This window comes from Thunnus thynnus, chromosome 8 (genome assembly GCF_963924715.1).
Source record: "Thunnus thynnus chromosome 8, fThuThy2.1, whole genome shotgun sequence".
Lineage (NCBI taxonomy): Eukaryota > Metazoa > Chordata > Actinopteri > Scombriformes > Scombridae > Thunnus > Thunnus thynnus.
In genome coordinates, this window is record NC_089524.1 from 12,581,259 (window position 1) to 12,594,676 (window position 13,418).

A 13,418-nucleotide genomic window follows, 5' to 3' on the forward strand; every position below is an offset into this window, starting at 1 on the left:
CCTCCCCGTCCTTCCTCTCTTCCACTTTTCCGCCCTCCCTCCCCCCTCCCTTTCTTTCTGTCCTCCCATTGGCCCCAGGCAGAACAATTAAAAGTTTCCCAGGTCTTTCTCACCCAATGAGCCGCATGATGAGAATCTGCTCATTAAACCAAAATTCTCATCTCCTGCATCCCTCTCTGTCTTCCCTCCTCTTCTTGGCTCTCTCCATCATCTTCTCCAGCTCCGTATTGCTATTCTTTCTCTTTTATCTTCTTTTGCTTACTTTTTCTTTCCTTACCATTTCTATATTTCTGTTTTTTTTCTCTCTCTCCTTGTTCATTGGCTCAGTCTTATATGTATTGTCCCAGTAGTTTCTCTATCATTGTCCTTGCTTCCTCTCCTTTCTGTTTTTTCTCTCATTTTTCTACACAGCAACCTCTGTCATTGCTCCCTCTCTTTACCATTTCACCAGCTTTACTTGTTTGCAATTTATTTGTATTTACTTTACAGTCATCATCTTCTTTTGTTTCCTCTTCTTTCCTTTCTGTCCTTGCTCTCTTTCCCTGTCAGCTTTTTTCTGTTATTAATCACTCTCTTCATAGTCCCTCTGTCATCTTCTGTCTGGCTTGATAAAGTCTCCTCAACAGTTTATTTTGATTATTGTTTCACTCCTTTCCTGTTCTAGTTCCTGCTATATATTACATTGTGCTTTTTCCCCTCTCCAAATCATTGTTATTTTTCTTTCCTCTTAAAACCTCCCTGGACTATCTTGAAGTAGTAAGTCAAAGGCTAAAAGACATGGTTTTTGCCACTGATGCCAGAGACTTAGTTGGCTCTAATGATTGGTGGGGATTCTCGTGCTCCTTGTGGGTCTGTCACACCTTGAGATGATGGTTTTTCTTATTACTTTTGAGTCTTTGAGGTCATTTTAGAATTATCATTTCTTTCCATGATAGTTAATAGTGACCATTTACTGCTGCTGGTTATTTGTATGAAGAATATCACATTTGTTGTGGTAAAGAGTGGCAAAAGGGGAAAAAAATCCTGTGTCTTTAACTTCTTAACTCTGCTTGACTCCATCACAGTTAAACTAAAATCTGAAGCTTTGTCGGCAATCATCCTGTAGTTTTGAGCTTTCAGTCCTCTCCCAGCCTGCTGCCCTGCCACCTTCCCAGTCTGTCATCATAACTCCCCTCCCTGTATGTTTATCCCTTTCTCCCCATGAATCCGTCTCGCTCAGAAACACACACTGTTATTGTCTTTCTTTCTCTCATACACACCTTTGATCCTGCCTCAGCACTGTACCGCCATCTTGAGGCCTACAAAGATAGGTGTGTGGAGGCAGAGCTCCCTCTCTCTTTCCTTATTAGTTATTTTTAGAGCTGTCCAGATATTTTTAGCTCTGTGTTGCCATGTGAACTGGTTGTCACGGAGACCAAGGAGATGGGTGTTCCCATGCAGAGCTGACATCAGCTTTACATTTTCTTTCTGTCTGTGTCAAAATCATGCGCATTGTATTGGCAAGGGAGGTAAAAAAAAAAATGCTACGTATTATCACAGCATACATGTACATAAATCAGTGAATAAAAACAAAACTGCATAACACAATGATCTGCCCTGAACAGTAATCACCAGGAATAAATAATTTATATAAAATATAATACATGTATGATTAAAACAAAGTCAAATTTTAACTTTATTTGTTTTATATTTTGCTATTTTCCCTTCTCGTCACTTTTACTGTGCCTCTGCTCTGTATTGATAAAGACTTAACTCAGTGCTCTTAGTGAGGATTCCTTTGTGCTGCTAAAGCACCTTAACATTTAATTATTGTACTTATATATTTCAGAAACAACTGACAAAATTCCCAAGTGGTTGTAATTCTTGCAAACATGCAGTGACAGCTTTAATCGAAGTGCAGATTTTTAATTTTTTTGTCATTTGTGTTTCTTTAAATTGTTGCAATATTTTGATAAAAGTCCAATCTTTTCATCTTAAATCTGGAAGAACAGGGAATTTGTCTGCAGCATATAAGTTGTCATGAACTCAGATGTCCTCATTAAATTCCGGAAAACGTCTTTGCATAGGAAAGGAATTGAAACTCTCTCCCAAGCAGCAGTGAGGAAGTTCTCAGTCAAGGGAAAGCTGAGCTCACCAACAACCTCCACATACCTTGAACATGACGGTTTATTTCTACTTGTTTTTTGAGTTTACATCTTATTCTTCCTCTCTCTGTTCCAGGGTCTGAACATCATCTTCAATGTAGCCCTGGCCCTGCTCAAGGTTAGTACTGACCTCATTCTCTCATTTATCTAAAACCATCCATTTAAAAGTAGCTCAACTATCTGATCAGTTTACATGTATAAAACCCTTATAAAACCCTAAGCATAACCCATCCAAGTTATGCTTAGTGTTAGATTCCCTTTGCTTTATTAAAAGATCTCAGTCTAGATCACCTGAGAAAATGTTTTTTATTGTGCATCATGATATCATGATATGTATTTGTGTAGTTCTTTGACTTTGCCCTTGGAATGCAGATCTTAGTGTCAAAGCTGCATTGCTGCAAGTATTTGCAGGAGAAAATAACCCTCGAACACAAGTGATTATGGGTAGAACAGACTGATTACTGGGTTACTGGATTTGAATTAAGAAAAAGGCAGACGTTTGTTCATTGCAATTAATTGGCATTTGTCGCCCCCTAATGCCCAAAGACAGAAACTGCATCTTTAAGTGAGGACAATGATATGTTCTCTAAGACTCATTTAAACAATAGGGTTAAGTGTCCTGACGGAAGCCAGTCTATGTCACAGTGACCAGAATTGTGTGTGTGTGTGTGTGTGTTGTGGAGGACTTATTTTATGGAGTCATGCCTTTCAACTTATTAAATTACCATTATGTTGTTTAAAGCTGAATTTGTACAACGTGTATTTAGTTATCTCCAGGTCCGGGAAGAATTTAGATAATGTTATTTGTTTACATCCTCCTTGTCCGAAGCTGAACTTATTAACCTGAAAATAATGTGTTAAGCTAGAAGGTTTATCGACAGTTATTTTGAGAAACTGATAAAATGGTGTATCATCTCAGATTTAGAATTGGAAAATTGTCCATTACAAAAAAGGTTGGATGTGGTTTAACAGAAACATGTAGGAACACATCTTATTAAACAACCAACAGACAGACAAAAGAGTAAATATTACTACTTTAGTTAAAATAAAGTATAAATTTTGTCAAGTCATTGGAAAAGAAAGTAAGAATAATTAATTAAAAAAGAAAGAAAGCCAAAATAAAACATGTTACAATAAATAAACATACCATATTTAAATAAACATATTTTTTTGAACATTGCATGTTGTTGTCTGAGCAGATTGGTGTAGAATTTCTATTTATTGTGTTACCAGATCTGCTTGTGGTGGGTTGGATCGATGAGCTCTGGAAATCACTGTGTCATATTGCATGTTGCTGTCTGGTGGCTCAATGTGGATATTAATTTGTCAGGACAGTCGTGTGGAAGTCATGATGAAACTTAAAAAAAAAAAAAAAAACACAAACAACGCATGTTTGTCTTATCATGTAGTCTGTGCCTCAGTATTGAAGCATATTAAATACATTCTTTACTAATAATAACACACAATGTCTCAGAACCATGTTTGATTTTGTTTATTAATTTATTTTTATCAATTTTCACTTTCACTTTTTGTGACGTGGCATCTGTAAAATCTTAATGCCTTAAAATAAAATGTACTGGATGGTAGTTTCCAAGATTTTACACACAAATTTTGTCACAAAGAACAAAGATGTACTGCACTTCTCTTAAATATCCCTGAAGTTATCCAGCTGGTGGAAATCAGGTAAAATAAATTCACACTGAAGTGCAATTTTAAGCTCACTGTCAATAGAACATAAAATCACTTAACATGGTTCACAGTTCGAAAAATCCAAAAAGACAATATGGCTGATCATCAAGTAAACCAAAATAATAATTTTTGTTTTACTTCCGCAAACGAATTTATCAATTAACCATTAAGAGGAACATGGAGGCTCGCAACCCCCAATCAGCTCATACCCAAAAATATTTCCAGTCAATTATTAATATATTCTTTATTTATGTTAATTAATTAATTAATCTTTTTATATATATTTGTGAGGCGTTTAAAGTTTTTGCAGCGTGTTATAACAGACACTGATGGAAAAGTATGATGCTAGAAAAAAAAGAGACAGAAAATAGCCTCAAATTATTATTACAATGCCCTAATCAAGTTTGTTTGTTCCCCATAACCAGTCCTTATATATTTACTTTAACTGCCAATACTGTGTCCTTGTCTAATATTTATATTTTCCCACATTTATATTTATACACCAACATAGCCTAAAATAGAACTGGTAAAGCCAATCCAATGTTTACAGATTGGCTTACAGATTTTTTATTAATACAAGTCAGAGTTTGCTTTAACATACAGTAGTTATACATTCAGGCTTTCCTCTCTAAATGAATCATACATGTTTGGTTTTAAAAAGCCCTCCCGCTCTATATTTTAGCAATAATGTATTCTCTGTGTCATAGAGTGACACATGTGGTGGATGTGATGGTTAGAAAGAGAGAACAAATGAGGATGTGAAGAGGGAGGAAGGGGCTTCCACTGCCTGTCTCCTATTGGCCAGGCATGACGGCATTCTCCCCTGAGGCTCCCCCCTCCCTCCTCCATCCATCCTCCTCTCCTCTCCTCTCTCATCCCCCCCCCTCCCTCCATCTGTGTTCACCGCCCTCCCTTTCCTGCTTAGCGGACGCCATCCACATCACTCTTCACAACAGGAACATAAGCTATAGCGTTAGCAATCTGGACGTGGAGGAGAAAAGCTTTGTGTTTTTGTTTTTGTTTTTTTTTAATTTTCTTTCCTCTTCATCTTTACCTCACATGGATTCCTGCTTGGAGCTTCTTGTCTCCCTCACTTCCTCGTTCTGTCTCTTCTTTACCTTCTACTCCACCACCCCTGCCTTCTCTTCCTCTGGCATCGGCTGGCTGTGTATTTCTCCAACACACTACCTCTGTCCACCAACCAGACCTCTGCAACGGAGCCGCCCCTGCTAACTGCTAGCAATTAGCTGTTAGCATCACAAAGAGAGAGAGAGAGGGAGAGAGCGTCAGAGAAAGAGAGGAAGGCAGAGAGAGTGAAAAAGACAGAGGCGGTGGAGGGGAAACACTGTGTGGTTTCTTTGCTTTGCCTCGCCCCAGCTGATAGCCAGAACCATCACTCTTGATAGCACAACCACACACACACTCATGCAAACACTCATCCATTTAGCCTGTGTTGTTGAGAGGTAGAAGTGAATTCTCATCTAATGGAGCTGGCTTCCTATCTAAAGGATATACCGACTGCTATAGACCGGATGCCTTGCTACTGCCGCTAATGGAAATCTGCCAGAGGAACAGACGATGGAGTCCACACTGGAGCTGTTGACTGGACTGTGCTTTTACTGTTCTGTGTCATGCTGTCTTTTGGAACTGGTCAGAGTTCAAAACGGAAGGTTATATCAGTGACGGAGAGCAAAAATACCGAGAGGCTAACAGGCTTATGGCAAGCACACTTTTTTTCTCTTTTACTCCCTCTTTCCAAACTCATGTTGTTCTTTGTGCATCGCTGCCTTGAATCTGACTCAACGAGTTCAGCATCCAGTCAGCCATAAACCAACACAAACACACAGCGCATCATCATCTCCTGAAGGCAGAAAAGTGCCATACCGCCTCGCTAACAGACTACATCTCTGCTTCTGCTATGTCGTCAGGACCGCCTGCCCAGGCTTAGACTGGAGCTCTTCATATAAAAGGATCCATGCTGTTATTTTTTCAGGCCATTTTACATTTCAAAGAAAGCTAAAAATCCTGTCAGCTTCATACCAGGTGCGGCCTCCCATTTAGAAACGTCGTACAAAAACGTACCAACTGCTTTGATGTGTCGTCTCACATGCACCGAGCCTTGAGCGTTAAAGCCACTCAATCGTGCGGACTGAGGGGGATTTTCTCTCCGTCTTTGAAGTCTAACAACGAAGGAAAAATAAAAAAAGGTGGAGTACTTATCCATCACTGCTGTTTGCCGGAGCAGCAGCCCACGTGTGGAGCAGCTTTGTTGCTAGGCAACGGGATACTGTATTTGAATTGGTTGGGGGAGTTTGGCACAGGAAGATGAGAGTGGGTAGTGTGACTGGATTTCAAAGTGAGTCTGGCAGGTAGCTGGAAGACTCAGCATTATGCAAAAGGAAGCATCAATACGTCATTTTCTGACTGTAATTTTGTCGCACCTGGTGGTCATTACTGGGCTCTGACAGTGGTGCAAGCTGAGTGGCCTCCACTAACGTCTTGTCCACTTGTCCAAATTGTCTGGTGCCCAGATGAACTGCCTTGGATGCCTGGGCTGTGCCTCCTGTGGTGTTTGTTCCTATGAACGTCTCTTTGTTTCTTTCCAAGCTGGCATCCTGAACATCAGTCTGTTGTGACACCGCCTGATGTGGCAATATCAACTTCTCTCCCCAGTAGGTCAGTGACCTTGTTCACCAGGACTCAGCCAGTGGGGCTAGACACTGACCCCAACACAGCTCTCTGATCACCTAAACTGACTGCACATACCAACCTTTTTGCTCCCAGTCCATCCCTCCTCCAACTCAGAGAAACCCACTGTGACGTTTGGACGACACGCTGGAGTCATCTGCCACCCTGGCCCCGGAGCGGGACCACCCCTCTCCCTCACCCTGCCCCACCCCACCACCATCTCCTCCACCCTCCCCTCCACCCTCTCCTCCTCCTTTACCGGCCCTGACCCCCCATCTGCAACTTCCAGCAGTGCGCGGGGCAGTGGAGGACGGAGATGGAAAGGCAGAGGAGAGGGCCCACAGCAGTCAGGCCTCAGACGACTCCTTCTGCAAAGTGATGGGTCTCCTTGGGATGGGACACCGGCTCTTCGTCCCCAGGCTGCTGGCGGTGAGAGAGGGGAGACTAGGAAACGGAGAAACTGGATAAAAGACGCGGAACATGCAGGGCTGGTCAGGTTTAGGGTTATAGAGGAGTGGTTGTAGTTTGACATGTGTTTTATAGAGCCATTGATGATGACAGTGCATGGGGAGAAGAAGAAAATACTTCTGTCTTTCCACATATATTATTTGGCTAAAGAAATATTTATTGCATCATTGTGTGCATCTGACCCATGACCCTTGACATCCTCCGAACCTGAAGCTTCCACATTCTGCTGTGGACCTCTCTGTATGCTATGTTAGATAGATGTGCCAGCCAACTGCCTAAAATAGTATTTACAAGATGGCTAGCCTATGCTTTCTGCTATTAGCCTTGAATCTTGCATGAATAGATATCTATGGAAAACTCATACAAGAAGCAGCTCTTGGAATGCAAATGTCAATCAAAAAGGGACACCTGTCCCCACTGTCTCATACTTATGCCTCCTAGAATTTCATGGTAGTTGTTCCCATAACCTCCTTTTAGATTTAGAAGTTTAACATAGTTATACCATGGTCTAGTCACATTCTGATGTCCATAATATCTTGGGATAGATTCTAATGTCAGTGCATCTTTACACCACAAGATGGTGATATTGATGTTTGGGGTTTTTTTAACACTTGCTGTTAAAACTCCATGCTCCTCTCAAAATCACCCTTCCCTACATTCATATAATTTCACAGATTCACACTCATTTGCCTACTACGGTGCCAGTCTCATGCTGTCAGCCACTGAGCAACTGCACTGCAGTAGTCAGAGATTTTGTATATTGCCGAAATGCAGCTTTATTAGTTGTTGTTGAGGGAGGGGAGTGCTACCTTTCAAACAATTCACTTTCCTGTCAAAGGCTTATTCTCTAACCTGTAGGCTATCACACCATTGCAGGACATTAAATGTGTTTGTCAGTGGTCTTGGTTAGATTTTATGTGGTATATTTTAGGCATTTTTCTATGCTGTTATCCTGAATAATTTACTGTGACGTCAATATTAGAATAACCAAGCAACAAATGATAAATAAAGCACTTTCAATGCCACAAGGATCCTGTAGGACACACCTGAGAAGGAAATGAGAACTAAAAGGCATGATGAAAATTGTTCCCAAGGTGAACGCCAGTAGAATGGGAGGATGGGATGTGACAGAACATCAAGACAGGAATATGAGGTGCTTTCAGCTTCCAATAATAGATAATGGAAAGTGACTGCTGTTCTCACTGTAGGGGACAAGTGATATGAATTTAGAAAACAAAAGTGCAGCTGTTCTTTTACAAAAGTGGATCTAATGGATGAGTAAAATATTAATTTTACTGGGCATTTGTATCATACAATTTGACAAGAAATTGGATAAACCCAGTCTGCCTCTAAAATTATGAAACTCATATAAATGTGTTAATCTTTCAAGAGCAGAATTGTAGCAAAACCATTCTCTCATTGCATGGAGTGATGCCTTTGTCATAAGAGAAAGATGTGATTTTTGTCAGAGACACAGTGCTCTTGATTGGTTAAATGTAATTTAACTTAACAAAATCAGTTATGCCTCTCACAGATCAACATTACCTTAATCAAATTGTTTAGTCAATAGCCTCATAACACCAAATGTAGAGGTCTAATGACAGCCAGCACTTGAGAAGAATGTGTTGGAGATTACTCTGTGCTCTGCATGTCCGATTCTTAATGACCATCCCTTGTTTACTGTTTTCCACCAAAACCTCCCCTCTCCTCCCACCTCCTCATGTCTCCCTCCAGACGTCTAAAGAGGATCTCTTGCAAGCGGACTTTGAAGGGGCTCTCAAGTTCTTCAGAGTCCAGCTCCCTAAACGCTACAGAGCCGCAGAGAATGCTCGCAGGCTTATGGAGCAGGCCTGCAACATCAAGGTAAGGACCTCTACAAAGAAACACATGCAACTGCAATACCTAAACTTTAATATTCCTTACTTTCACCCACTACTTAACTTCAGCCTAATTCAAAATTGAATCATAAAACCAAGAATAGTCTGTTGATGAAGTGAGAAAAGGCTTAAATGTCCTTACTGTTGCAAAAAAAACCCAACATTGGTGTGCAAGTGTTCCTGGATTCACTATAGGATAAGTCCAAGCAACACAATAAGGAATTCCTCTCTTGGCATCTCCCACTGAGACACAAATACATGTTATCAGAGGGGTCAGAGGTCCTGAAGGATATGGAGTAGTGGCTGGTGTGGGAATTGATTCCCTGACCTTCTGCTTGCAGTATGGGGTATTTTCTACCACAGTGACATCCCTGGCTCATGCACAGTACACTGCATCTTGGATGTAAATGGTTAACTGCACTTGAACTGAGTGTTGAACTATTCACTGGTGTCTGTGTTGATGTTTATGATTTGTATCTTTTCCTGTTTATGTATTTGGTGTCCAGAGTCAGGGTTATTTGTGTTTTATTTACACTTTACAGAGATTAGCTGTAAATCATACAGAGTAGGCGTTAGATCTTCTGAGGACTTTTAGGGACTTTCTGTTGCTAAAGATGTAACTTGTCTTTAGGCATGGAGTTCATCACTGCTCTTTCCAACTCCTATGTGTTCATTTGTGTATTCCAAACAAGCCTGAAATGTAAAACGCATCACTTCCTGTGCAGCAGGAAGAAGCTACGAGTATTTGGAGCTGGAAAGCTTTTAGGAACTTGATATCGATATGTGTGTTTGAGAAGCCAGACAGAAAGGGAGGAAAATGTCTCAGATAATTACTGCATTTTTTAACATTTAGTTTAGTTATGCTGGCTGGTGTTTCCTGCAATGTGAGATATTATAAGTTATTGCTGCTGCTGCTGTTTTTATTGGTCTTGGTTGTGTATTATCGCTCATTGGTCTGAGCAGCTACTTCAGCAGATAAAAGAAGGCTTCAAAGGATAGTCATATTTTTCTTACAGACTGTGTTTTCACTGAAATTCTCTTACATGCACACACACACACACACACACACGTTATCATCCCCCTGTTGACCTTAATGAGGCTGCTGGCATTTAGGGAATTTGCTGAGGTCACCAGAGACCAAAAGGAGTACACAGTGTATTTGACATTGTGCATGTGCGTGCGCGTGTGTGTGTGTGTGCGCGTGTATATGTGTGTCAGCAGACTGTGTTATGATAGAGGAAGGAAAGAGTTGACAGAGAAAGATGGAAGAGATAATCATCCTCCCTCCACCCTCCTCTCCTTGTGCTCTTGTTACTCTCCTTGTGTCTTGTTGTATCTACATACAGTTAATATTTTACATTTTTGGCATTTTCCGACTCTTATCCAGTCACTCCTACAGTGAGAAGACAGATTGTGATGTAGTGCATGCTCAAGGGCATGTTGGCAGGACACATGGTTCTAGGTGCTCAAAATCCCTCTGTTAGGGCATTTTTGTGTTTTTTTTTGTGTTTTTTTTTTAACATACAGGATATCCTGCGCTGTGACTCACTGTTTATCTCTGGTGGTTTAGTAGCTTTATGGCACTTGCGCAATCCTGCAGCAATATGACATGTCATTTAGCCAACACACGCACACATACTGTACATGTTCACCAACTGAAATACTTTCACAGGCATAAACACACAAACTCCCAGATGTAGACATAGACACGCAAACTCACAAATACATACTTTCACAAGCAGTACTTTTTCAAAACTTGTGTATGTGTTGTATTGGTTACAAATGAAAGGAGAAGTTAATGATGGTGGTGTAGAGAGAGATTTTGCTCCAAATGATTGTAAAGGCCAAAGCATATGACTCAGACTTTTTCCCTTCCTTTTTTACCCCTTCTGTATGTGTAAACACATTTACAGTCTTTTACATGATTATGGACACTCTCCTTAACATGCACGCACTCATGCACAGTACACACACACATACACACATCCACTCTCACACACATACTAGCAGCAATTGATTTAAAATGCCATCAAAACATACTTGCTTTAGAGGAGTGAGCGAGGGACATCCAGACAAGAGAGAGACTGTGTGTGCAGGCAGATGAAATGAACTCAAACAGGACTGTCAGATAGGCAGACTTAGCCTCAGGACAGACAGAAGAACTTCATGTCTCTCTCTGCTCATCTCTTGATCTTCCCTCGCTGATCTTTTACTACCTTGCTGTTCCTCAATTTCTTCATATTTACTCACACTTTTTCTCTTTCTATTCTCTCAGACAAGCCTTAAATACACTCTCTCTGCTGAGTTTATTTCTCTTCTGGGCTGTCTTTCTCACACACTCATATACACACATCACATGCATTAACTCAGAGCTGTGTGTCTGTCTCTATTTGCACATGACACACACACATTATCTTCATTCTATCTGATTGGGTCTTGAACTCTTATCAATTTCCTGCTCAGATCACAGCAATATTGCAAACATCTATTCACCCTGTGGGAATGCTGGGAAATGCCTTGGGCTAGACCACGTTTGATTCTGGGTAAAAAAAAATTTAAGGGGATTCAGCCATTTACAAGGAAGCGACTGACCAAAACACCAACTCAAAGATAATATTCATGAGAGAAGAGAGAAAAATACTGTCATGGTCTACACATTTAAACTGTGTGCATGTTCTGAGTTCTTTAACTTCTTAACTCAAAAATGTCTTTTTTCATCTGTCAGGTTTTTAAAGCAGTCACTCTTTTAACTTTTAAAATAGAATTTTCCCTGCGGATAGAAGTATATAGAGCAAGTCAGTCAGAAAGAGAGATTAAGAAAAAAAAACAGCACAAAAGAGAGAAAAAATAAGAAGGCGACGTCACAAAGCCTCACATCACAACACAGAACGGCACATCATCTCACAGCATACTACACCTGCACACATGCATCCCACATCCCGTCTTTCCACACCAGGACTTGTCACACTATCCACCATGCTGCGCTTTTATCACACCCATCCCACATCTCCATGCAAAATCACATCACATTACATCTGCAACTAGTAGTTATTTTTATCGTCAGTTATCACTTAGTTATTTTTTCAAGCGATTCTTTGCAATAAAATGTTAGAAAAGGTTGACATTGCTTATTTTGTCTGTGATAAAATCCAAAATCCAAAGGTGTTTAACTTTCAGTGATTATAATCAGGGTACAATTTGTGAAAAAAATCAGAGAGAGAGATGTTTTTGAAACGTTTTTATTCATGAAAATAAATCTAAACCTATATGGGCCTATACAGACTATGAAGCACATTAGGCTATTTTTTGCAACTGTTACAGTAACATTTATAAAATAATTATGAATTTCAATAAAACAATTATGAAACTCGAATTTGACGACTTCATTTGCAGGAATATTTTAATCAATTTTTTTTTAAAAATTAAAGAAATAGCAGAATATTTTCACTCTCAGGGAATGTTATGTCACGTTCATGCCTTGTCCTTTCCTCATGCAGACACATAGGAGATGTGATCATAAACAACAAAACAAACGGTTAAATGCTAATTTAATATGCCAGAATTAAATCCTGAAACACTCTTTTCTGTACTGTGGATACTGCCTCTCAGCCAGACGTGCCAATACACTTAATGTCATCCTTACCAGTCTCTGTTTAATTTAGCTCTATGCATAGCGAGCAGAAAACTTCAATATTGACTAGAAAATAATCACGACATGCAATAGCAAAATGTGCTGTCATCATAAAAATAAATAGGCTACAGTAGATACCTACTTGTCAGACTAAGTCTGCTTTGATGACAGACTTCTGTCTTCTTTTTATGCTTTCCTGTAGAGGTGACATATGTGGTGTGTCGCCCCTCTTTTACCCATATCTCTGCAGATCTCAGAGCAGGGAAGGAGGCAACCCCTGCTCCATTTACTGTGTCATCACGTAGCCCAGACGCCATGTCATCTCTACTGTCACACGAGCACGAGCGCTAACGTTTGTTTGCACTATTGACTGTTCTCACATTTCAGCCCTTTACTTAGATTTTTTAAATAGTCTATTTTTATTTTAGATCTTTTATATGGTCTATGATTGACACAGCATAAATCATTGGGATATACAGACCGGAGGCAAATTCCCCGGCAAATCGCACCCCGATTATTAAGCAGATAAAAGTAGAAAATCATTGCAGCCTGTGAATGTTTGGCATGTTTTGCTTGGAACATGACTTCAACAATTAATCGATCAAACTTGTTGTGGAATATTGATCAGCTAATTAATTTTCATCGTCTATAGACAAAGTCAAACAACGTGAATGTGATTGCAACAGACCGACGAAGCTGATGCTGGTACCACACCTTAATGAATATCTACTCTCCAGTCAGCCAGGATTAGCAATAGAAGGAAAGAGAGGAACCAGAGTGGAATGATTCTCTTTTCCACCCATAATGAATACATTTGTTATCATTTGTACATGACGTCGTGTGGTGAATTCTAGATTAAGGCGGTCAATAACTATACTACTTTTCTTGGAAGAATGTTGGAAGACCTGCCATGCTCAAACA

The 13,418-nt window shown here is 40.1% G+C and overlaps 1 protein-coding gene across 2 annotated transcripts in view; it reads left to right on the plus strand.

The window, feature by feature from the left end:
* The window catches only part of rabgap1l (RAB GTPase activating protein 1-like), a 129,175-nt gene that overhangs the window by 95,143 nt on the left and 20,614 nt on the right, over window positions 1-13,418 (plus strand). For both annotated transcript variants that reach the window (XR_010929238.1, XM_067596566.1), the window contains exons 18-19: window positions 2,221-2,262; window positions 8,724-8,852. Coding sequence is in view for 1 of the 2 variants with exons in the window: in XM_067596566.1 (XP_067452667.1) it covers window positions 2,221-2,262; window positions 8,724-8,852 (171 nt within the window). In the remaining variant the exon portion in view is untranslated. The remainder of the gene's footprint in view (window positions 1-2,220; window positions 2,263-8,723; window positions 8,853-13,418) is intronic.